General features: G+C 38.3%; 1 protein-coding gene across 2 annotated transcripts in view; it reads right to left on the bottom strand.

Moving 5' to 3' along the window:
• ralgps1 (Ral GEF with PH domain and SH3 binding motif 1) overlaps positions 1-27496 on the bottom strand; it is a 127522-nt gene that overhangs the window by 7873 nt on the left and 92153 nt on the right. For both annotated transcript variants that reach the window (XM_052563493.1, XM_052563492.1), the window contains 8 exons: positions 18436-18573; positions 18168-18261; positions 15523-15590; positions 12093-12219; positions 7038-7192; positions 6621-6669; positions 6261-6341; positions 5957-6062 (listed from right to left, as the gene is read on the bottom strand). In XM_052563493.1, the coding sequence (XP_052419453.1) occupies positions 5957-6062; positions 6261-6341; positions 6621-6669; positions 7038-7192; positions 12093-12219; positions 15523-15590; positions 18168-18261; positions 18436-18573 (818 nt within the window). The remainder of the gene's footprint in view (positions 1-5956; positions 6063-6260; positions 6342-6620; positions 6670-7037; positions 7193-12092; positions 12220-15522; positions 15591-18167; positions 18262-18435; positions 18574-27496) is intronic.

The following is a 27496-nucleotide window of genomic DNA, read 5'->3' as shown; positions in this document are numbered from 1 at the left end:
GGCGTCACTTTGACAGCGAATAACTTAACATTTGAGGTGTTTAAAGACTCCGTTTGTCCATTATTTATTTCTGAAGATACACGACAATGTATAAAGGGCTCCATTACCTTCTATGTTACATTATGGCCCCGTAGAAACAGTTTTTGTAAAAAATAGGCTAACCCTTGCGTTATAACCACTCGTCTCTTTGTCGCATTAACGTACAGACAGGAGGAGAAGCTCGCAGGCAATTAACTTAATATGGCGTACTGGCGTTACATTTTAAAATACTATACAAAATAATTAATCAGAATACTTACTCCTGCTCACTCACAACAAAGAACTCCCCGCTCAAGCTCGCCATCTCTGCAAGATTAACGAGGGGAGTTTGCACGCACAGCCACTTAGAAGATTTACATCTGTCAGACAGGTTGCTGACGTCATCAAGCTTCGTTTGAGTCTGCGCATCAGAAACGGAAGTACTAAAAAACGCTAAAAATGGGCTTCACTTGTCTCAATTGAGTTCCAATGGGGTCGCTGTGTCCATTTCTTTTACTGTCTATGTGCCCAACCTGTCACGCTGGCTCATCCGGACGGTCCGACTCGGCTATGCGATTCAGTTCGCCCGGCGACCCCCTAAGTTCAATGGCGTGCTCGAGACTTCGGTGGCAGTCCGGGACACCCCTGTCTTGCGCGAGGAGATTGCTGTCCTGCTGGCGAAGGATGCAATCGAGCCGGTCCCTCCAGCCGAGATGAGGACGTGGTTTTACAGCCCTTACTTCATCGTGCCCAAGAAAAGCGGTGGCCTTCGACCTATCCTGGATCTGCGAGTCTTGAATCGGGCCCTACACAAGCTCCCGTTCAGGATGTTGATGCAGAAACGCATTATCAAATGCGTCCAGTCCCAGGACTGGTTTGCAGCGATCGACCTGAAAGACGCGTACTTTCATGTCTCTATCTCCCTCGTCACAGACCGTTTCTGCGCTTTGCTTTCGAGGGTCAGGCATGGCAGTACAAGGTCCTCCCCTTCTGGCTCTCCCTGTCCCCCCGTGTCTTCACGAAGGTCGCGGAGGGTGCCCTTGCCCCACTCTGGGAAGTGGGCATCAGGATCCTCAACTATCTCGACGACTGGCTCATTATGGCCCAGTCCCGAGAAGAGTTGTACGATCACAGGGACTTCGTACTCCGGCACCTCAGTCAGTTGGGGCTTCAGGTCAACCGGGAGAAGAGCAAGCTCTCCCCTGTGCAGAGAATCTCTTATCTCGGAATGGAATTAGACTCGGTGAGTATGACGGCACGTCTCACCACCGAGCGTGCCCAGTCAGTGCTGAACTGCCTGAGTTCCTTCAGAGGCGGGACAGTGGTACCACTGAAACACTTTCAGAGGCTCCTGGGGCATATGGCATCCGCAGCCGCAGTCACGCCGCTCGGGTTGCTTCATATGAGACCACTTCAGCACTGGTTACACTCCCGAGTCCCGAGATGGGCATGGCGCCGCGGTACACATTGTCTCACCGTCACACTGATGTGTCGCCGCCTATTCAGCCCCTGGTCGGACCTTGCTTTTCTATGGGCCGGCGTGCCCTTAGAACAAGTGTCCCGGCACGTTGCTGACACAACAGATGCCTCCAACTCGGGCTGGGGCGCGACATGCAACGGGAAGGCAGCTTCAGGGTCCTGGACAGGACCTCGACTGCTTTGGCACATCAACTGCCTGGAGTTGCTGGCAGTGCATCTAGCTTTGCAACGGTTTCGTCCGCTAGTGCTGGACAAGCAAGTGTTGGTCCGCACCAGATGTACTATTCCCTGTCCCAGGCCCCCCTGGGCACAGATGCACTGGCACACAGCTGGCCTTGGGCTTTACGCAAGTATGCATTTCCCCCAGTGAGCCTGCTCGCACAGACACTGTGCAAGGTCAGGGAGGACGAGGAACAGGTACTGTTGGTTGCGCCTTACTGGCCCACCCGGACCTGGTTTTCGGAACTCATGCTCCTCGTGACAGCCCCTCCCTGGCGCATCCCCCTGAGGAGAGACCTTCTCTGTCAGGGGCTTGGCACCATTTGGCACCCGCGTCCAGATCTCTGGAACGTCCACGTGTGGCTTCTAGACGGGACGCGCCAGACCTAAGTGAAGTGGAGGTTACATCCTCCTAGGACACCCCTGATTCCCTCCTGGGACCTCTCTATTGTCCTGGCGGGACTTCAGAGGGGTCCCTTTGAGCTGCTGGATTCGGTCGAGCTGAAGTTCATGTCTCTCAAGACAGCGCTCCTGATCGCGCTCACTTCCATCAAGAGGGTCGGGGACCTCCAAGCATTTTCGGTAAGTGAAGAGTGCCTTGTGTTCGGGCCGGCCTACTCTCACGTTGTCCTGAGACCCCGGCCTGGATACGTGCCCAAGGTTCCCACCACTCCCTGGAGGAGGCAGATCCAGCCTTGTCGTTGCTGTGTCCTGTAAGAGCGCTTCGCATATACGTGGACCGCACCCAGAGCTTTAGAAGCTCTGAACAGCTCCTGGTCTGCTTTGGAGGTCAGCAGAAGGGGAAGGCTGTCAGAGTTTGGCCCACTGGATAGTGGTCGCCATCGCCTTGGCTTACCATTCCCAAGGTGAGCCGTGTCCCCTGGGGGTGAGGGCCCACTTTACACGGAGTGTGGCCTCCTCCTATGCGTTGGCGCACGGCGCCTCTCTGGCAGACATCTGTCGAGCTGCGGGCTGGGCGACACCTAACACCTTTGCGAGGTTTTACAACCTCCGTGTAGTGCCAGTTTCTTCCCGTGTGTTGGGTAACAGGTAATTGGTGGGAAGGGCTGGCTGGGTGTCTCGCTTGCTGCGCCATTCCCCCTAACACGGGGATGTGAGCACCTTCTTCTCCCAGTAGAGTTCCCCGGTTGGCGTACCCTGGTCGAGCATCCTCCAGCAACCTCGGCGTCAGACTTGGCGGAGCAGTCTGTCGCCAGGCCCAGTACTGGCGTTAGCATGCCCGGAGCCGGTCAGCCCCTGTACTGGGCTAGGTGTCCATATGGCTGGGTTCCCTACGGGTAATCCCATATGTGTATTCACGTCACCTCCCTACGGGTAGGATGTGGTCTCCGTAGCGGCCTTTCCTAAAGGCTCGCTTCCCCATTGTCTTGCCAGCTGAAATAACAAATAGGGAAGATTTGAAGCAATCTTTCACCGAAGGTTGAAATTCCTTCCATTTACTTTATGTGGACGGAACAGCAGCATGGCCTTTTCCAGCAGCGATGTACTCACCCTTTGGCCCCTTCGGTACCAAGGTCAGTGAATTTGCGCTGGGGCTTTGGGAAGGTTACGACCTTAAGCGTAGCTTTTGTGGCACACCAGGGCTTGTCAACAATTGCAGCGCCACAGGGTTGTGACGAGGTTCAGGTTGTGGCGTTTTCCATAGGACCCCATTTGTCGGTCGACATAACTCGTAGTGACCAACAGATAGGGAACGTCTCGGTTACGTACGTAACCCTCGTTCCCTGATGGAGGGAACGGAGATGTTATGTCCCCATGCCACAACCTTGAACCATTCGCTGTTGCCGGGACACGTTCTCGGCTCCTCAGCATAAAACCTAATGAGTGGATGCACCTGTCGCCCTATTTATACCCGTCGGCACGGGAGTGGCTCAGGTATGTTAATCCACTAGCCAATTTTCATTGGCGTTTTCTCTTAAATTCAGAGATGATTGGCCTCCCAAGTGAGACCCCATTTGTCGGTCGACATAACGTCTCCGTTCCCTCCATCAGGGAACGAGGGTTACGTACGTAACCGAGACGTTAATGATTAATGTAGAAGATATCATTAATGCCTCTTTTGCTATTTTCAAAAAGTTATTTTAACGCTGGTAATGGAGGCTTGAGCCGTTGATGGTTCGAATGCAGTTATTAAAGGGGGGGGTGAAATGCTATTTCATGCATACTGAGTTTTTTACACTGTTAAAGAGTTGGATTCCTATGCTAAACATGGACAAAGTTTCAAAAATTAAGTTGGACGTTTGAAGGAGTATTTCGGAAAGTTTTTTTCGAGTGTGGCTCTGTGTGATGTTAGATGGAGCGGAATTTCCTTATATGGGTCCTAGGGCACGTCTGCCGGCAAAGCGCGTGCTCCCGTATAGCAGAGCACTGAGAGCAGAGGCATTCAGTAATCAGAGCAAGAGCGTCGCGAAATGTCACAAAAGAAGTGTATTTTTGGTTGCCAGGGCAAGACAACCCTGCACAGATTACCAAAAAAAAAAGAAAAAACAGCATTAAGGGACCAGTGGATGGTGTTTATTTTTACAGAGCATCAACGGAGTTGTGCAAGTGTTTGTGTTTGTTCCCTGCATTTCGAAGATGCTTGTTTTACAAACATGGCCCAGTTTGACGCTGGAATTGCGTATCGTTTATTTCTTAAGGATGATGCAATCCCAACGAAAAGGGCCACGATCATGGGTTGGAACTGCAGGCGGTGAGTAAAACTGCTTCAAATATCTCTGCCTTCTTGTTAGTGCGTCCGCCTTCTATGCCGAGATCCGGGTTCGAGCCCCGCTCGGAGCGAGTCGTTGCTGCTGCTCTCGTTCAGTTTCAGCCTCGGGATCTGATTCTGGATCATGAATAAACGGCTGAATCTGACTGTTAGCCATGATTTGTTTTGGTTGGTTTTTTCCTCACGGTGTCACAGCTTCCAAACGCTCTCAACGCAAAAGCCTACTCGCGTTCGTGATTCTTTAGCTCCGCCCACACGTCACGCCTCCAGTCGGTCGGGTTTTTCCAGGAAAAATCGGTACAGACTATCTTTCTCTTATGAATATAATAAAACTAAAGACTTTTTGGAGTTATGAAGGATGCAGTACTACTCTATAGGTACTCAAGATTAACAGGATATTGAGTGAAAACGAGCATTTAACCCCTCCTTTAATGAAGTTTTATAAAGAGTGCGAGAGAGACAGAGACACAGAGAAAGAAAGAAAGAATTTGTGTGAATTAGGCTTACTCTGTGCTAGTGAGAAATGTATGCTAATTTTCATTAATTCAGCATTGCATTAGTTCAGTCAGGCCACATTAGTCACGCTTGCATTAGCCGACAGTCAGCTGTTCCTGACATGTACCAATCCAGTGTTGACACCTATCACATGATGTATATTTAAATTCCCATTCTTCAGCGTCTCTTCCATCGCATCGCTGCTTGCAATTAACTCCCTCCTCCAACCTCAACTCCACCAACTGAACCTGTAATCCGATCTAACTTTATTCTTTCTTTGAAGCATGTTTCATTTACAACTCATGTAATTGTTAATTGTAATTATGTATGCATATAATGGTTCTGTTCTGTACCCCAGGGGGGGTTTGTCTTGCTGCCCTCCCCGCTCTGTCCAAGCATGACTGCATGGACAGTCATGTGGAGTGTTGCCCAGAACATAACCATACTGCCAACACTAACTCAAAAATCATGCAATTTGATGATACCTAGAATATCAAAATCAGATATCAACAACATTATTCGGGAGGCAGACACACTCTTGCAGTTTAAATCTAGATTAAAGGGATAGTTCACCCAAAAATCAAAATTATGTCATTAATAACCCTCATGTCGTTCCAAACGAGACATAATTTAGATTTTTGGGTGAACTATCCCTTTAACTATGCAAACTTAAACTTGTTTCAGTAAGTTACTTATCAAACCTGCATGTTTGATAAAAACAAAGAGTAGTAGGTATAAGCCTCAACAAACTAGAAATAAATCTAGATAAAATGTACAATACATTTCATTTGTTTATACTGTTTATAATTAATTAATTATTAATTATTAATAATTAATTTATGTTTATACTGACAATTAACTTAACTTTATAATAATGAGTGATGTACAAATGCATCAAAGCCATATCTAATCTAATCCAAGGTAACCTATTGATCATAAGTGGGCTACAGCACAAAAATACTGGGTTATGTTTAACATTAAACATTTTACAGGTCAATTTAAATGCACACGTACAGTGGGTTTTTTCCCCTCCTTCAGCAGTGTCTTTCTTCGCAGGGGTCCTTCAATGGTTATACTGCTCAGAGAACTGCATTCATAGCTGGAAACTGCCCCTGGGGTGCTGGGGAAGCAGGAAAATATTTTTTCCTCAGGTCATATAAAACATTGAGATCAATATGTCCTGCAGCAGAACCACTCTAGTATGTGATAAGGCTTTGTACAGTAAATCAAGAAGGAAACTAAGATAAGAAGATCAAAGATCAAAGACAACAGCATTAACTTCAGTTTTTAGGGACAAAAGTAAAAGCTATATTCCTACCTATAAATATAACTTCTACTTCTGGGAGAGTTACAGACTGGGACTCGCCAGTTTGGACCAAGTGTGGCATACATACGTCCTCTGAAAGTGGACAGGAAGAGGAATGTGTTTCTCATTTGTGTTAAGCAAACAAAAGCGTCACAAATAAATAAGAAACATGTTAACAGCTGAGATTAAAACAGCAAATGTTGTTAATGTGTTATAATTTAAGAATGTGTGTGTGTTTGTGTGTGTGTGTGTGTGTGTGTGTATATATATATATATATATATATATATATATATAAATATATATATAGAAATATAATGAATGCAATTCATTTTCTATTCTACTTTATAATAATGATTTATAATTTGCCTTACCTCTCAACTGTACTTGATAATTCATCACTAAAAGAGCTCTCTCTACTACCTGCAGACAGACCGAAAAATGTGAAGGTCAGGACAAAACAAAATCATTTTCTTTCTCTTAAAATAAATGAATAAAAGGTGACTGCAGACATATTCCATGGTGAAGATATCAAGTCTATTTAGAAAATAAACCAACATGGTGTTTGCAAAGGACAACATGACACTGAAATAACAAAATTTTGAACACTACTGTCATCTAGTGGAGAAAAATCATAACTACAAACAAGTTTCAACACAGCAGACATATTTTATGGAGGTGAAATAGAACACCTTTACATTATGACACAGATATATTAACACATTAATCTTGTGTCAGTGGGACAAAGACTGAGATATGAGGGTGTGTACAACAGGAATAAACTGTAGTACCAACTGTGATGCCGTTGGTAAATACTGAATCATGTGTGTGGTTTCTGACAGGGCTGTGAGACTCTAAGAAGCTGTCGTCCAGTAGGTGTCGAGCTTTTTCTTTTGCAGGGAATGTGGCACTTTTACTCTCCACCACACCATACTGGCACATCATACTGAGAAGAGACGACAGGATTGAAACACAAAGACAGTCACTCAGATTAGGCATCGTGTTCCCTTGTGAAAAATAAGTGCACTTAGCTGCACTGAATATGTACTTGTAGTGTACTTCAGATGTTTCAAGTATATTTCTACTTCCAGATTAATTAAATAAAAGGCCTCTAAGAACCTAAAGAGAGCACACTTTCACTTCACACAAAGTGTACTTTGTAATAATATAAAATTAAAAGATTTACTTTAAGTACATTTTAAATCATTATGCTTTAATTTCATTATGCTTTTGTCATTCTTTAAAGTAAACTTATTTTGATGTGTTGACTAGCATACCAAAGCACAATGTTAGATGATACATTTGAAGTTAATATATTTTAAAAGCACTAAACTGCAACATCGTTATTACAACTTTGTAATTACAAATATATTTAATATATATATAAATTATTTTTAAGTCATGTATTCATCCTCAAGTTTTTCCAAACCTGTATGAGTTTATTTCTTCTGTAGATCATAAAAAAAAAAAAAAAAAAAAAAAAAAAAAAACATAAAAAAAAATAAATAAATAAAAAAAGGTATTTTAAAGTATGTTGGTCTCCAAACAGTTGCTGGTCCCCGGTGACTTCCAGAGTATGGACAAAAATACTATAGAAGTCAAAGGGCACCAGCCACTGTTTGGTTACATTCATCAAAATATTTTATTTTGTGTTTAGCAGAAGAAAGATATTCATAGGTTTATAGCCTGACGATGAGTAAATGATGTCATAATCTGCATTCTTGGGTGTGAACTATCCCTTTAACCATGTTTCAAAGATAAGTGAAATAATTATGAAATTATTTTATTTTTTTATAAAGTTCTTAATGTAGGGCCCAATTAAGTGGGTCAATAAAGCACACTACAGTTCAGCTAATTGCATTTAACATAAATGTAAACTATAATACATACATTCTCACATTTCTATTAATATACAATATGTCTGTTCAGTTCACACTTATGTACAAACCCGATTCCAAAAAAGTTTGGGACACTGTACAAATTGTGAGTAAAAAATGTAGAGTTATCATCATCTACAGTGCATAATATCATCCAAAGATTTAGAAAATCTGGAACAATCTCTGTGCATAAGGGTCAAGGCCGCAAAACCATACTGAATGCCCTTGATCTTCAGGCCCTTAGACAGCACCGCATCACATACAGGAATGTTTCTGTAATGGAAATCACAACATGGGCTCAGGAATACTACCAGAAAACATTGTCGCCAATGTGCCATTCGCTGTTGCCAGCTAAATCTCTATAGGTCAAAAAAGAACCCATATCTAAATATTATCCAGAAGCGCAGGCGTTTTCTCTGGGCCAAGGCTCATTTAAAATGAACTGTGGCAAAGTGGAAAACTGTTCTGTGGTCAGACGAATTAAAATTTGAAGTTCTTTTTGGAAAACTGGGACGTTATGTCATCCGGACTAAAGAGGACAAGGACAACCCAAGTTGTTATCAGCGCTCAGTTCAGAAGCCTGCATCTCTGATGGTATGGGGTTGCATGAATGCGTGTGGCATGGGCAGCTCACACATCTGGAAAGGCACCATCAATGCTGAAAGGTATATCCAAGTTCTAGAACAACAAATGCTCCCATCCAGATGTCGTCTCTTTCAGGGAAGACCTTGCATTTTCCAACTTGACAATGCCAGACAACATACTACATCAATTACAACATCATGGCTGCGTGGAAGAAGGATCCGGGTAATGAAATGGCCAGCCTGCAGTCCAGATCTTTCACCCATAGAAAACATTTGGTGCATCATAAAGAGGAAGATGCGACAAAGAAGACCTACTGTAAGACAGTTGAGCAACCTGTATTAAAAAGAATGGGACAACATTCCTATTCCTGAACTTGAGCATCTTGTCTCCTCAGTCCCCAGACGTTTGCAGATTGTTATAAAAAGAAGAGGGGATGCCGCACAGTGGTAAACATATGAAGGTAAATCAGTTGCAAAACTCGAGAGGTTGTAAGTTGGAATTTGAGAACTTGTCATATTAATATTTGTATTTGTAAATTGAAATTTACACTCACGACCCTGATGTGAAAAGCTGAATCTTTCGATTTGCACACACAGACAATGATCAAAACACCCCTGTTTTAAAGCTGAATTTGCAGATTAAAAGTTACAAATGTGTAAAATGTCATTCACATGTACAAAATGACAGACACAAATGTGTGTATTTTGCACTTTACTTCAGTTTCGCTGTACAACCTCAAGTCGGCGCTTACAACCTCTCAGATCTGGCAGTACAAGTTCAATTCCTGGCGCTTTGACTTTTGCTACTCTTTTTGCGATACTCCTGTTGCAAAACTGACTTGTGCACTTGTAAACGCAGACGCGAGAGAACACGGGGAGGGGAGGGGGGTTGGGGGGTGATTGAATCCGTTTTATTGGTCGATGCCTGACCAATGAACCACGCCAGCCAGTGCGACTTGTCATGCTGAAAAAAAAAACATTTTTATGCATATGTATGCTTCATTTTTAAAACACTTGGACAATATTTTCATTAAATATCCTGACGGGATTTTATATTGCACTAAAAAAAAAAAAAAATTCGTTTATTGGTTGGAGCCAATGAAATGGGACGTTTTTATGTATGCGATGACGTCACTTCATAGAGCAGATCGCGCCGTTTGGCGGTCAATGTAGCAGTCTGTCATCACGATGGAGGCATCAAACAATCCCAGGGTAGGTTTTTATTTTTAATAAATTAAGACAGTTTCAAAAATCAAATCATTATTATGTTTTCCTTGACTGATATGTTTCACTGATGACGACTACCATCCACACAAAAATAACTTTTTGCCATTTGTTTAAATGTGGGTGTAAATGCTCAACATAATTCATTATTTAAGGCATTTTCTTTGATGTAACGTTAACGTAATAAATGACGAGAAGGTGATAAGAGCGCCAACGCGAAGTGTCACCATGTTATCACACTAAATGGGGTTTATTTTGAGACAATGGCCAATTGATTATGATGTTACATGCTGTTTATTACACATTATTTGGTTATAATGAAGTATTCCAGATTGTAATTTCAGCACTTGACAAACAGATCGGCCCTGTTCAGCGGAGCTGACATGAAAATTGGCCCGATGCCTGGCCTGAGGGGCCAGAGCTTAAATACAGGACTCTATCTTATTAACAATATACATGCTAAATGATCAGTGCACAAGAACACGTAAATTCTAAGAAGTCCATGTCAAGAGGAATGCGTTCCAGCCAAAGTGACAGACGTGTGTAAAGCCGTTGTAATAAATGGTTCAACAACAATTCCTGCAAGATGATATGAATATATCAATAATAATAATAAAAAAATGTAAATCCTTCAATTCATCTATCATCTAACAATGCTTTTTATGTAGTATTAAGCTTTAGTATTTTCAATAGGTAAAGGCATGGGGAGTGGTAGCTAGTAAAATGATCACATCGCGGCAATCTGGAATACTTCATTATAACCAAATAATGTGTAATAAACAGCATGTAACATCATAATCAATTGGCCATTGTCTCAAAATAAACCCCATTTAGTGTGATAACATGGTGACACTTCGCGTTGGCGCTCTTATCACCTTCTCGTCATTTATTACATTAACGTTACATCAAAGAAAATGCCTTAATGAATTATGTTGAGCATTTACACCCACATTTAAACAAATGGCAAAAAGTTATTTTTGTGTGGATGGTAGTCGTCATCAGTGAAACATATCAGTCAAGGAAAACATAATAATGATTTGATTTTTGAAACTGTCTTAATTTATTAATAAAAACCTACCCTGGGATTGTTTGATGCCTCCATCGTGATGACAGACTGCTACATTGACCGCCAAACGGCGCGATCTGCTCCATGAAGTGACGTCATCGCATACATAAAAACGTCCCATTTCATTGGCTCCAACCAATAAACGAATTTTTTTTTTTTTTAGTGCAATATAAAATCCCGTCAGGATATTTAATGAAAATATTGTCCAAGTGTTTTAAAAATGAAGCATACATATGCATAAAAATGTTTTTTTTCAGCATGACAAGTCGCACTGGCTGGCGTTGTTCATTGGTCAGGCATCGACCAATAAAACGGATTCAATCACCCCCCAACCCCCCTCCCCTCCCCGTGTTCTCTCGCGTCTGCGTTTACAAGTGCACAAGTCAGTTTTGCAACAGGAGTATCGCAAAAAGAGTAGCAAAAGTCAAAGCGCCAGGAATTGAACTTGTACTGCCAGATCTGAGAGGTTGTAAGCGCCGACTTGAGGTTGTACAGCGAAACTGAAGTAAAGTGCAAAATACACACATTTGTGTCTGTCATTTTGTACATGTGAATGACATTTTACACATTTGTAACTTTTAATCTGCAAGTTCAGCTTTAAAACAGGGGTGTTTTGATCATTGTCTGTGTGTGCAAATCGAAAGATTCAGCTTTTCACATCAGGGTCGTGAGTGTAAATTTCAATTTACAAATACAAATATTAATATGACAAGTTCTCAAATTCCAACTTACAACCTCTCGAGTTTTGCAACTGATTTACCTTCATATAAACATGGCCTTGTCCCAACTTGTGTCGATGCCATGAAATTTAAAATCAACTTATTTTTCTCTTAAAATGATAAATTTTCTCAGTTTAAACATTTGATATGTCATCTAAGTTATATTCTGAATCAAATATTTAAGTTTGAAACTTCTACATCATTCCATTCTGTTTTTATTCACAATTTGTAGTGTCCCAACTATTTTGGAATCGGGTTTGTATATGACATGTATACTATTTTTGAAATAAGCACTCTTTTTAAACATATCTAAATGTGTACTTTTTTACAGTTGTCACATGTGTTGCGAGGAGTGAACTTTTCGTGTGATACCTACTTGTTCCCCAGACTGTGGCTCTTCCTGTGTCGGGCAAGAGAGGGTGTTGGAAGGTGGGCAGCCACTGATGTATCAGGACAGGTTGGTCGTCTGTTATACCGCACTGAGACAGACTCTTCTGAAGGTCCTGTACACACACACACACACACACACACACACACACACACACACACACACACACAGACTTAAACTCATGATGGCACTTACACCTCCAAGTAAGTAAGATACACAAACTCACATACTAATAGTCAAAGATCTACTTGCTTATTGAAAACGTTATATGTAGCTGCAATCATAAAAGCCCATTCCTGTGCTATTCAAAACTAACGACCATAAAATGCTTACTAGCACCTATTAAAGCATGCATGTGGATAATTATGGCTTTCAGAAGGCTAACATTTAAAAAAACAGTCCCATAGATCCACAGCAGAAAGTTAGGCATTGTGTCAAAAAGGATGGCTCAGTTTCTCAACTCAGCCACAGTATTACCGGCCTGGTAAACAAGAATACCACTACAAAGTAGCAAAAAAGAAATACATAAGTGGACAGCCAGTGAAAATGTTCCCTGCAGGCCTTTTCCAATGAAAAAATAGGCCAGAAGAGGATGTGTGGCAATGATGGAAACGGCTTTGGATTATTAGGAGTATGTTAATTATGACGTTCCCCACTGTCTTTTATAGTAGGTTAATAAGTCTCATAATGGTTAAGAGCAGCCTTAACCTAAATGAGAACAGACTTTGTTCCCAACAAACAATCAGAAGTGACTAGTTCTAAGAGATGCCTGTAAATATCGCACACATTAGAGGCCTTTAAAACATATCTGGGTCCAAAAAACTTCTAGTTAAGTTCCCAACAGAGAATTTACAAAAGTGTCAATCGAAAGTAATACCAGCATAAATATCTTCTGAAATACCAAAGGATATTTACACATTCAACAGCAAGAGTGCAATGTTTAGCAACAGAAAATCCTAATTACCTTTTTATGATAGATATAATTACTCAGATATGATTACTACTAGATATGGCAACCTCAATATATTTAATGTTAATCCAATTTTAATATTTAATCAATTTGTCATTAGTATTCAAATGAATGTGAAATGAAATGAAATGAAATTATCTGTACAACCAGACCAAATGTTAATCTAAGTGAGTGATATCTCAAGTTAATGTTTCTAGTATTAGCAATTCTAGTATGTGGTTTCTTGATTTTATTGTGATGGGGACCTGATTAACCTGTCAGGGGCTATTTTATGATCAGCTGACTCTAGATTTCACATTAGAAAGATAAGCGATGATGCATAAATGTAATAAATGCACAAATTAATAAATTATAATCAGAATGATACTGTATTCTGTTTACTGTTTTAGTACACACAATATAAAATATTGTAATTCTTAAATAAAATGTGACCTTGGAGCAGTCTTAAGTAACGTTGGCCAACAATACATTGTTTGGGTCAAAATTATAAATTTTTATTTTAAGCCAAAAATCGTTAGGGTATAAAGATCATGTTCCATGAAGTTATTTTGTAAATGTCCTACTGTAAATATATCAAAACTTAATTCTTGATTAGTAAAATGCATTGCTAAGGAACACATTTGGACAACTTTAAAGGTGATTTTCGGCCAAATATCGTCCTATCCTAAGAAACATACATCAATGGAAAGCTTATTTCAACTTTCAGATGATGTATAAATCTCAATTTCAAAATATGTACCCTTATGACTGGTTTTGTCGTCCAGGGTCACAAATAGTAAAATAAAAGTAAAATATAATATAATGTTGCCGATATTAGAATAAAAATGCAACCTGGACATGTCTTCCGAACAGTATCTTATATTACATGCTTAGTTTTAAACACTGTCAAATCATATACCATAACAAAAATATGATGTGAAGGAGGATTTTATGTAAATCAATCACAAATAATTAAACTTGGCATCCCTGAATTGTTTTAATTGGTCACACTTTATTTTAATATTAAATCCTCACTATTAACAAACCATTTATTATGACTTTTTTTCCTCAATGAATTCATAATTTGGTTCTTAGTAATAGTTATTACGTTAATTGTTTGGTTTAGGTATTGGGTAGGATTAATAATGCCTTATAAGTTCTAATAAACAGGCAATATGTTAAAATTAGGCATGCTAATAAGCAACTAATAAATAGTGAGAATTGGTTCCTATACTAAAGTTTTACCAAAAAAAAAATAAATAAAAAAAAAAAAAAAAAAAAAAAAAAAATATATATATATATATATATATATATATATATATATATATATATATATATAATATACGTTCATTTTCACAATGCTTTCTGAGTCTATGAGAAAGACAATGATGTCTTTGTACAAATTATACATAAAAAAAAATAAAAAAAAAATCCATAACCAATTTCCACCTAGATGTGTTTGTCTAGTTCTGCCACAGCTGTTACAACCATAAAATGCTCAGTGCAGTTCAATTTCCCACTCCACCATCTGATAGTCAGAAACAGGAAACATCCTAATTGCTCTGCCTCTTATGAGAGGAACTGACATACACCATGATCTCATTCAAACTCTCAATTAACCTCAGATGCTTGTCTTGAAGTACAAGGACCAAACACTTTTAAAACCTATTTCTACTCTATACTGCTCTGGCGTTCATCCATAAGCCAAATTTCTGATATTACTGCATAAAACTGAAAACTACTAATTTCTGTTCATGTTAGCTAGGACATTTTATTTTATTTTATACATTTAATTTACAAATTAACCAAGTTACAGTAATAAAATATTAACTTGTTCTTGAAGCAGTAAACATGTAATTTCCAGGCACAGATATATTTTACCCATATATTTTACACACAATTTGTGTTTTTATATTTTGGATGTATACTTTGAAAGAACCACAGCCACAAACTTCAGTGTTTGTGAGAACAAGACTAAAGCTTCTGCATTTTAAGTCAACAGTTAACTTTAACCTTCAAAGGTCTTTCTGAAAGTTACCAAAGACCACAATGATCCAGAAAGACGGCTCCTCCAGAGCCACTCTACTGACAGCAGATGGTTTTGATCTGCCAGACTGAGAAGAATAAGCTCATGGAATAATTGAAGAAAAGTCACTCTGTTTAAACAAGCGTCTGTGGGCTGATCTACATCATCCTGAAAATGCTAGGTTACATGGGTCTCACTCTTTCATTGCCCCTCCAACTTTCACATCTGCAGAATCTCTCTAACTATCAATGACTTCCAGACGTAATGCAGTCCTTGCAGCACCTCCCCAGTCAGGTACAGCTGAGGTACTTTAGCTGAATTACTGATGATCCTCCATTTTTCCACTGGTAATCAAAACTCAGAAAAAAAGAGCAGAGTTAACCACTTCAAAGAGGAGTTTTTGGGGAAAGTAAACTGAAAGGATGAAGGGATAAAAACTTTACCTCCAATGTCTTCTTTGGAGGATATCAGTCGAGGTGAGCTGTTCCCAGGCTCAATCTTCAATGACAGTCTGTACAAAAGAGTTGTGAAAAGGTTATAGTCAATAAAACATCACCATTTTTGACAACATGGTTTAAACTTAGTAAGTTTCTCTCACAGTCACTGTATTCATCTGTATTTCATTATGCTCACACATACAGTAGAGTTGAATAATTGTGTTTAAAAAGGACAATATAATGAAAAATAAAAAATAACAAATTGTGTGATACTGCTCTCACTGCTCATGTGATATTGCTTATCATATGTAATAAATATGAGACAAAAACTCATGGGCATTTTTTGCCACAATATCTTGATTTGTAGGCCATAACTTCATTTATGGAGATTTTGCCCTGCATTATATTTGTCAACAGTCATCTGTATGAAATGTAAGATGATGTACAGTACAGGTCTGTAGGTGGAGTCAGTGCATTAACTGCATTAAAATATGTTATTTTTCATAACTAATTGAATTAATGCGTGACTGTCCAAAATTTGAGGTTTTAGCAACAAAAAATTATGCATAACCGGTACTGCTTTCAGAAAAAGTCCTCTCTACTCGAGCCCAGCTCCACAGAGCTCTCTGTAACAGTGGTGCCAGATGGCAGGACATGCGGCAAGCATGAACTAAGGATTTTAAGACTGTGACCCAGGATCGCTGAGGTTTTCCAACCCCACAGACTGCCAGACGATGATGTCATTCCCCCAAACACAACTATTATACTGCAGACCCATCTATTCCACCAAACCCATCCTCCTCTGGCAGCCATGTATCCTTTGGTGTTCAAAGTGTCTGAGACAGTTTCACATGGAGCTCAGTCACTGTCTGACTGAAGTTGGAGAACCAGATGAAGATTAAAAAAATACAATAATTACAAATATCTTTATTTACACCATGACCCTTGATACGACATGGTTTTCATTATGGTTCAGACTCTATGTAAATGTTTATCTCTGCATGGCCTAGTTTCACTTGAGAGGTTTCACCTGATACTGAAGTAAACCAGGCAAGTCATTTTTTAACGAAGCATGGAAAAGATGCGTGAATTATGTCGCTTTGCCAAAAATGTGCCTTTCTTTATTTTCTCATATGGAGACGTGTTTGAAAGTTTTACCAGAGCAACAGCTTTAACTCATTACTGTTGCCAGTCAGAATGGGGCTACAGAAATGATTCAGTGAGGAAAATTACACCAAGGCAAAATAATCCAGCTTTTCTCAAATGAAACGACTCAAGATCTTGATATATATCACAGTCTCTACTGAGTTCCAGTCTTTTATCTGTCTGCATAAATCAGATTAGAATAAAAACATCACACTTGTCACAAAAGTGGTACATTTTTTTTCCTTTAACGTGACATTGAAAAAATAAGATAAGATATCTGCATTCCCCATTAAAATGGTGATTTGGGCCTGTTACATTTCAGAGGTCATGACCTTTTTGAATGTATCCAACTATTAAAATAATACTTTGATAATATAATAATTGATATAAAGCACAAAATCTTGTGACATATGGGAAGCTTAACCATTTGATATGTACTGTATATTGTACAAGTTATTGTACAATATGTATATATAAACCTAGTTTAGAAAATAATTTGTCAGTAATTACAAACCAACACTTGGTGCCAAAACAGCCGTTTAAATTACTGTAGGTTAAATTATATATGCATTTTTATAAAATTATAATTGTTAAACAATTATAAGTAAAAAAAATATATATTATAAAGTATTTTAGGAATATTTTCAACAACACTTCAACGCACCACTTGTAAGAGCCACCTAACTGAAAATTAACTCTGACACTTCGACGTGGAAATATATGGGGGGAAAAAATATTGGGATCCAGAGTTTTGCAATTCCTGATGTTGCGTTTATAAGTGTCTAGACGGCAAGAAGTTGGACCGCAATAAAACCACCTGCCCTTTTCTGTGAGACAGACAGACAGGACCACACAGTAGGAGTGAAGAAAGCTCCGGAGGAAACAGGGAAAACTCATTTAATAATAATGAAAACATCAATGCTATGCTTGTCTTTGTAGAGGCAGAAAGCCACATGTATGCATAATTCATAACATGTAACATTAAAATAATACTTTTAAAATTCTGTTCTCGAAATCTCATTCATAACATTCATTTGTCATACCTCACCACATAGCACAATTTTCAGAAAACCATATTATATAAGACTGTACTAGGAAAATACATTATGGGCTTCACATGTTTATGAAGCCTGAGGTAAAGGAAACAGGGATTATATTGTAGTATAAAGTCATAAAGTCATGCCGAGCTGGTGCAGCTGTCTCCGGTAAATTAGGTGTTTGGTTGGCCTGTGGGCCATTTATCCAAACCAAGAAGACATAAACTCCACAGACAGCACATGTTTTAATAAATAGTATAGGCAGCTGTGCAAAATGAAGTGTTAAAACCAGGGAGGGTCTTGGTTTACGGGGGTCTTACAGATGTGGGTAGTTTAAAGTGAAAGCTGGCATAGACGTTTATGAAGTGCAATAAATTGCAGGGCAGAACACAAAGCTAAAATCACACAAAACAATCAGTTCAGCTAAATAAAGGCTACTGAGCATTGCAATGTGTTTGGTTAGCTTACGTGTAATTGTCATCCTCCACAAACTTTTGGAGCTCCTCGATGTAGCGCACTGACATCAAATACTTCTGCACGTGTGGTAACATGACTAAATGATCTGTGGGGCGAAGAAATGTGAGAATGCAATTCAAATTCTCACATCAATACACTGTGTGCAGGTTTATTATTTGGATTTCTTTTTTTCTTTTAATGAGATCTGAACATTAATATGCAAATGTACATATATATGTAAATAAAATAAAAATGAATCTGGTTTATGAAAGCAATTTACCATAGTTACAGGACACCTGTAGATCAGAGATGATGCGAAGTAGATTGTTCATCTGATTGGTTCTTTGCTCAGTCTCGATGATGCTGTCAGAAGCAGGGTAGGCGGAGTCAATGTAGGTCATGTCAAACAGGTAAATTCCTAATGTAAACAGACAAGAAAAAGTGTTTATAGACACGGGTAGAGAGGGAGATTTTCACACAAAAGGGGAAGCTTTAAATACTTTAAGTCGCTTTAAACTTTAAAATTATGCAAAAGCACCAAAAAAAGTACCACACATGTAGTCAATACAGCTTGTGCATAACAAGATTCCAAGTTCATGATTCCTCTTCAGTAATGTATATGTTTATTCAGTGTGTTAAAGATGATCAAGACAAAAAATCTGAAAGAATTGTTCATAAATATTGTGCATGAGACATATGGACTTGTATGACACTTATAGTGTTGTTTTACCAGTTTTAGGACACTTTAGATTAGGGAACACCATTAACCAATAACTATTAACAAGCTGCTTATTAATGTGCATATTACTGGAATAATGGCTGTTTACTAGTACTTATGAAGCACACAATGTAGTTTTGCCATTACGCTATTACAGTCATTTTAAAATGATTAAAAATGTTTTTGATTAAAGGGGTCATATGCTGCAATTTCAAGTTTTCCTTTCTCTTTAGAGTTTTACAAGCTCTTGGTGCATAAAGAACTGTAAAGTTGCAAAGACTAAAATCTCAAAAAAGTAAAGACTCGTCCACGCCCCCCAAAACAGCGCATTTTATGGAGGATCGGGAGCCTACTAGCACAAAGACATTTTCTATAAAGTGAGACAGTTCCAACTTTGCAAGGTCAGTCTGGAGCTTCTGACATACACATTTTACATTTTATATATTTAAATAATTTGCCACTGATGATTCAAACTGATGATTCAAACATGATTTTTGAGCATAGTAGAGTAGGCTGGTTGTTATCCCGAACCCGATCACAAATGCAGATGCAATGGTTTTATGTTTACGCAGCACGATATGCAACACAACGTGTAAAAAGACAGTATAAGTCATTATAATCAGTAATTATATCCCTACTGGATGCAACAAATGCCTCATTTGTAATGGGTTTTATTGGTTTTATCTCGTCAAGTGATGTCCGGATAGCGACCAAATCTTTCTATTTAACTGGATCTTCTTAGTGAACCGGTCAAACCAGTTCACCAAATTGAACCGTTTTGAAACGGTTCACGTCTCCAGTACGCACTAATCCACAAACTATTAAGTTATTCAGTTTATAAACGTGCCTGACACTCTCTCTGACACAAAATAAACCAATAACCCGAGTTATTCAGTTACTCCTAATAGTACATTGACTGAACTGCTAAAGAGAACCGATGATGGGATGTGCACGAGCAAAGCAGCTGGACTGAGTCTCGTTCTGCTGGAAGATGGCATGCCATTTTGTTACGGGGCATAACATTTCTGACACATGCTTGAGGCATTCGGCCAATCACAATGCATGGGATAGCTGACCAATCACAGCACACCTCGTTTTTTAAAACGATGAGCTTTGTAAAAATCGACACGCTTCAGAAAGCTGGGGCATAGAGGAGAAAAAATAATGTACATTATATGGAAAAAAAAAATATATTTTTTCCTTAAACTGCATAAGCACTGAATTACACCAAATACTCAAAATAATGTTCTTTTTAGCAACGTCATATGAACCATTTAAATAATGCAGCCTCAGATCGCATAAGAAAATCACATGAGTTTGAAAATACATGATCAAATGCGTGGTCCCTCACCCCACTTTTACCACATTTACACAGTTCAAAAAAGAACTCTCTCCAGGATTCTCATGCACACTGGTAATTGTCAGGTGACAGGGACACAACTAAATGGCAATCAGTGTCTGGCCTGAAAACGGTGGCCTGGAGCCATTGCCTTCAATGCTCTTGCTTGCTCTCTTGTTCGAGTTCTGTTTCCTTTACAGGATTCACAGAGCAGCTTTAAATTTTCACAAACTTATAATTAAAAAAAAAAATATTTCAGTCAGCAAAGACAAAATATTTTATTTCTTCCCATTATTTTTAGTAAGTAGTTAGTAAGCCATTCAGTGTCATTCATTAGAATTTTATATTTAGCAGAATTACTTGACTTAAAAAGAGTATGTTGAGAATGTTGGCTTGACAAAACAAAGGGGGAAAAATCAAGATGGTTTTATTTGGCATGAAATACATTATAATTACAAATAATTATATATTTGTCTTCATCCAGGTCTATTCTAGGCTTCTGAATCTATTTCACAACTTTATGGGACACAATGAATAAAAGTGAGTAAGATTTCCTGGAAATAAGAGTTCTATTGACTGCCAGTTTTAGAAAGAGAAAAGACAGAAAGGTCTAAGAAATATTTTCATATAGCAGCAGATTATAGATATCAGTCAAATATGTAGTGCTAAAAATGCTCTGTTTATACACTGTTCAGCAATAAAAGAGATTGACAATCTCATTCTATATTTGAAGTACCTTTTCAGGACTCACAACCAAATATATAGAGATCGATTAATGCATACACTTTGTGCTTCATGAAAGGAACCTTATCTGTCCCTCATTGACGTATATATGTGTGAAAAGATGCACATGGTTTGCTGGTTATTCTTTGCGGTCAATGACTAATTTTAGTGCTGTCAACCTCTCAGGTTATCAAAAAGGTTTAGGAGTATTTAGTGATTCCTGAAAGAGACAAGAAAGCCCAAGTGATCTGTCAAGAGTTAAACAATGTCTCTTCATTCCCTAACAATCTCTGAACCTCTGAATCTCTGAACTCCCGTGGAAATCAGGAGCAGCCGCCCGATATATACTGATGTCCATGAATAGAACAGGGAGTGTGGCTAGAGTGTGTTCTTCCCGTCTGGCGCAGCGCTAAGGCTCCTAAAACCAGGGACCATTACAGCCAAAGACATTTACAGACTTCAGGGTTTATGCTCCTTGAAATATAATACTCACGTGTATCTCTCAAGCCAAGAATTTAAGGACATAGAGTGATTTTCACAGAGAAGGATGATGTAAATCACAATGGCTGAGGAGATGTTTCACTGAAAACACCTCAACCAAAACCTTAATGATTAAAATAAATGCTGACATGTCCCAGATGATCAATGATTGATATGCATCACCTGTGACATATTACTAATAATAAGTAAATATGATCACACGCGAGTTAACTACAGTGAATCCTCAAATGGGACACTCACAGATTTTGGTCTATAAATATCGAAAGCATTTGGGACACTGATCAGGCTGGATGCCCAGTCACAAACTTTGACTATATATTTTAAAAGCGGAATCCACAAATACATAATTCCAGGATAAAAATAAATGTAATTATAATCAATATAGAAATGAATGCAGTGCTGTTCATATTACATGAGCCATACAGAGTGTGGATAAAATTAATATGCACTTTGAAAAGCACACAAACTTTATGACAAACTTAAACTAAAATTTGTATATACAAATTTAAAAAGGCTATGCAAAATCTAATTCAAGGCTAATGCAAAATATTGATAAATACTATAATAGCATATAAATAATACTAAAATATAATTGCTTTAAACCACATTACACATGACTATGGCATGTTCAGAAAGCAATTTTACATTACAAAATACATCATACAAAGTTATATATATATGGCAGTCACTGCATTTCAAAGCAGCTGGATATGATTAACCAAGAATGGTTTCATGTGCTCTTAACCACACTAGTAATTGGTGCATAACGTACACTGGCAAAATGACTGGACTCAATACACAAATAAACAAAGTTGTGTGCCTATAAAGCAGCTGAGGGCTGATTTGTTGGTAATGACTGGCAATGTTACACTGCAAAAATGTTTGGTTGGATAGGGCTTACAAATGTGGTTTATGCTCTTGTGCCATCAAGATAGCTTTTTTCTTAGTCAAAAATAAACTTTTAAGCAGCAAAAAAAAAAAAAAAAAAAAAATCCCTGGTTAAACCTGGTTCCATGAAAAGTCTGGAAATTATCCATTCGACTCCAATAACTTAGATGGATTATTTTAGAAAATAACTATATTTAAAAAACCATATCTTTTGCTTAGATATTGGAGATTTAGATGCCAAAAGCTACTAGAAGGCAGGTAAAATACTGCAAATGCCAGCTGTTTCTTTGCCACTTTTACGGTCAAGTATTATTCACCAGGTAAACAATCCCCATTCAAAACCCTGAGGAGAACCAGACTGTTTGGAAAACTTAAATAAAGAACATGACAATGAGCAGACTTGACTTGTGTTAACTCAGTGACGCAATATGAGAACAACCTTTTTTTTTTTTTTTTTTGCAAAAGCAAGAAAAGTTTGATCAGAAGTCAGTAGTATACGTTCAGAACAAAGTGAACAAAGGTGGTGGTGCCAGATATAATCTGGGACAGTGTAGAGGAATCAGGTTCGTGGCTTATGACAGTCAGCCAAGTTAAAAACGACGGTGTCACCAGCATTTGCATTATGTAACAGTCTATTAACCCATTCCTAGAGCAAAACTATTCACTAAAGACTGCTTCATTAAGGCTCACTCAGTGTTTTTTTTCTCAGTAAATTAAAAATAGTTTTTATATTGTGAAACATTAACTTAGAAAATAATACTTTAAGCCCTGGGCATACATTAACATATATTAAAACATTCTGTAAAACATCATAGTACATGATAACAAACTATTTAACACATTAACTAATGTTAACCAAATGAAACCTACTGTAAAATGAAATCAATAATAACCAACAGAAACTGCGTTATATTTACGATGTTAACGCATCATCACAGACTGTGAATAGGGTCCTGAACGTGATGCTGCATCCACACCAATAGGTGTCAGTATAAAGTCCAATATCTCTGTTGTATCAGGCAGCAAAATCAATCATGCACCTTTCTGAAAAATTTTTATTATAATCAAAGCAATGTTATTCCTAGATTTTCATATCTGCACAGTGATGGAATGAACATCTAAATGTGTATAACTGTGGAAAAATGTATTTTGTATGACACTTTGCCACAGTAGTTCAGGGCCTTTAATTACAAAGCTGTCTGCTTCCATAGCAGGCTATGGAAAAAAAAAAACTAAACGTGCATGTCTTCAAGCAAACAGCTTGAAAGGTGTTGAGACTGCGGCCTGGCCAATGGCAGAGTAACATTCCAGAGGTGTGAGTTCACATGTGATAGTGGGGCTGCGGGGTGCTCTGTGGTGGCTTTCTCAAGGGATATGGTTTTCCCATCAGGGGATTTCCAGAGAGCAGGAACAACTGGCACGACTGAGAAAGGAAGTGCTAACACCTGCCATCCGGAACTCAACAACATTAGACAGATTGCTGAGGGACCTGTACGAAATACAATATTGATTAATGCATTTGATGATGTGCGGTTAACTTTTATGTTTTTTTTTAGAGCATCTGGATTTGTTCGCATCAGGATTCACGGCCAATAAATCCCAAAACACTTTTCATGAGCTACACAGCCAAGTATGGTGATATTACCAGTCCAGAACAGAGTGTAAAACTGGGAGCAGCCAAAAGCATATTTTAAATAAACACATATTACTGTTGCTCAAGGTGAATGCGCAGAGAGAAATAATAGGTTTGGCTCTTGCAGGCAACTTCAGAGCCAGGAAAATACTCTAGTATCTTCTTAATCTGCTCACCCAAGTGTAAAATGTATACAGACAGTGATGACAACCGAAGACAATTACACTGTCTATTACTACCTGAAACACAAGCTTTCCAAGGCAGAATACTGCTACCTAGTGCAGACATCACTTACAATGCCTCTTACCAGCAAACTAACTCATTATGCTGGCATGTCTGGAGATTTCAAGTTTATGGAAATTGCCACGCAGGCCAGGAAGCTTTATATATTGCATAATGAGATAAAAGAGTCTTTTGTTTGGTGAAACAGCCGGAGAGACTGGAAAAGTACTAAGTGTATGAACAAATATGCACTGAGCAAATTAGAACATGTAACTTGCACACGCACAGATGGGAAAAACAAGTCATGGAAGTTATAAGTGACAGTCTTACGCAACTGTCGCTGTTCGGCCTTTTGATGTGGCGGAGACAGTGGCATAATTCCTCTGGGTTCATAATCAAATTACTAAGCAACCCCTGAATAGAATAACACAAAATAGGTATCATTTTAAAGCTTAAAATCTCAGCTTTTTATGAATGTATTTATTTTGATCAACTATTTACACTCCCTGAAAAGTCCAGACGGAACCCCCCCCCCACTCACCCATTTAAAATATAAATTAGTAAAATATTGCTCATCATATTTTTCAAACCTCTGCCTTGATCAACAAAACAACGGATGGAGTCTGAGCCTTACAATGCATGTAGATTTTGATAAACTCCCAAGTAGTGCAGAGTTATTTGCTGATAAATGACAAAAAACATTTTCATAATTTACAAAATGTTTTTTTTTTGTGTGTGTGTGTGTGTGTGTGTGTGCGCCATGTAATTGTAGAATAAGAATAGAGTAGAATAAAACAAGCATTTTTGTTTGGGGATTTGAATAAACTTGATCAAGTTTTTGTAAAAGAAATCACCCCCACATCCATTTTAAAGGGGGGGTGAAATGCTATTTCATGCATACTGAGTTTTTGACACCGTTGGATTCCCATGCTAAACATGGACAAAGTTTCAAAAATTAATTTGTACGGTTTGTCACAAGTTTCGGAAAGTTTTTTCCGAGTATGGCTCTGTGTGACGTTAGATGGAGCGGAATTTCCTTATATGGGTCCCAAGGACACTTCTGCCGGAAGAGCGCGCTCCCGTATAGACCCCTTTTGCGCGGACGTCATAGGCAAAACAAACGGAAAACTGGAGGCGGCTAATACAAACCAACACAGGGTCGGCTACTCAAGGAGCTTAAAATGTCGTCTTGTTGTGTTGTTGGTTGCCAGAATCGACGGAGAACATTTTATATACATTGTTGTGATTAATTGTGACCGGAATTTAAGAACATGGTAAGAAAGAATAAATACATAAAGTTTATAATTAATTTGCAGTCTTCAGAATTTTTATTTCTAGAAAATATTTACATCTTAATAATAATTTTACTGTAATGTCACTCTTTATTTAATCTAAGGATTTATATGCCCTCAGTTTCTCTTTACTATACACGCTCGGTTTCTCTATCAGGTAAGTGTAGATGTCAGGCCACTCAATCGGAGGTAATCCTGTCAGATCGCGGGTCGACCAATCTGGTTCCGTCCGTTAAAGTTAACTTTTTCAAATAATTATCGCGGTCCCGGACAGTGAGTGACCTTAAATATTCAGATAAAGCAGATATATTCAGATTTTCTCCAGCAATTGTTAAAAAAACAAGCTAAAAAACAAGCTAGCTACCATTTGTTCAAGTGTTGAGGGGAATCTTTCTGCCTCCAGCTAAGCCCCGCCCACACAAATACGTCACCTTGTTTACCAACTGTAAAAGGGTCTATAGCAGCGCACTGAGAGGCTCAGGCTGAGCACAGACTCACTGATCAGAGCGAGAACGTCGCGAAATGTCACAGAAGTGTGTTTTTGGTTGCCAGGGCAAGACAACCCTGCACAGATTACCAAAAAAAAAAAAAAAAATACAGCATTAAGGGACCAGTGGATGGAGTTTATTTTTACAGAGCATCAACGGAGTTGTGCAAGTGTTTGTGTTTGTTCCCTGCATTTCGAAGATGCTTGTTTTACAAACAAGGCCCAGTTTGACGCCGGATTTGCACATCGTTTATTTCTTAAGGATAATGCAGAAAATATACACCATTATTAAGAGCAGATTCTCCTGATTTATATACAAAGGTATTCCTCATGAATTCATAACACACAAAAATAGAAAAGAAATGCAAAGAAAATGAAACGTCATCATTTGCAGAAAATTTTCCTGATTAAACAGAGCCCAAACTCAATATAATCCATCATTTAGTTCTAATGATATCTCTCATAAAGCTATAACACACCAAAATGAATTAGGAAATGTAGCTTAGCAAAGTTCTTATGTTGAACAAAAAATATACTTTGAAAACCAAACAGTTTGATTACCAACATTATTCAAAATATCTTATTTTATGGTCAACCTAAGAAAGAAACTCACACAGGTTTGAAACGACATGAGGGTGAGTAAATGATGACAAAATTTTGATTAATGACATTTTTGGGTGAACTATCCCTTTAAATGTTGAGTTGAGACAACCTCATATTTTGTTGGATTTAGAATTAATTAATGCTGTTCTTTTTAACATTGTATTTACCAAAAGAGGTTGAATATATATATATATATATATATATATATATATAATTTAATATATATGTAATTTAGTTTTCACAAATGTAGGAATAAGAACCAATTTATAAGTGAAGACAGTATTCTACAATTTATACATTGATAATACTACTAGTAATAATAATAATAATGTTTCCTGAGCATCAAATTAACATATGAGAATGATTTCTGAAAGGATAATCTGACACTGAAGTTGAAATTGGATTTACAAATATATATATATATATATATATATATATATATATATATATTTACAATAATAATACAATATTTATGTTTTTACTGTATATTTGATCACATAAATGCACCTTAATGAGTGCAAGTCTTTCAAAAGCATTTAAAAATCTTACCTACCCCAAACTTTTGCCTCTTTAACAATAAGGACACTGTCTGTCTTACAAACTCTAATGCACAAAGAAAAAACTACCGCGAACTAAAAACACCATATTGTCTAAAACCAGTGCAGATGGCGGGTTACTAAGCAGGATCCATAATGATGCGATAATATAAATACCGGTATAAAATTGCAAAAATACTGTGTACTGTGCCTTTTTAAGAAAGCCATTCATTTGATTCCCCAGAAAAGTGTAAACACTGGGGTGCTATCCGAACATTACTTTGTTTGTTTAAGAATACCAATCATGATGACATAGCAACAGTGGCTATACCAATAATGTGCATTTGAGGGTTTGGCCATCTGGAAGCCTGGCCAATAGCAAGGATGGGCGGAGTCACC

Source organism: Carassius gibelio, chromosome B8 (genome assembly GCF_023724105.1).
Source record: "Carassius gibelio isolate Cgi1373 ecotype wild population from Czech Republic chromosome B8, carGib1.2-hapl.c, whole genome shotgun sequence".
NCBI classification, from domain to species: Eukaryota; Metazoa; Chordata; class Actinopteri; order Cypriniformes; family Cyprinidae; genus Carassius; species Carassius gibelio.
The sequence above is the reverse complement of the archived record's forward strand: the minus strand, read 5'-3'. Positions and strand labels throughout refer to the sequence as shown.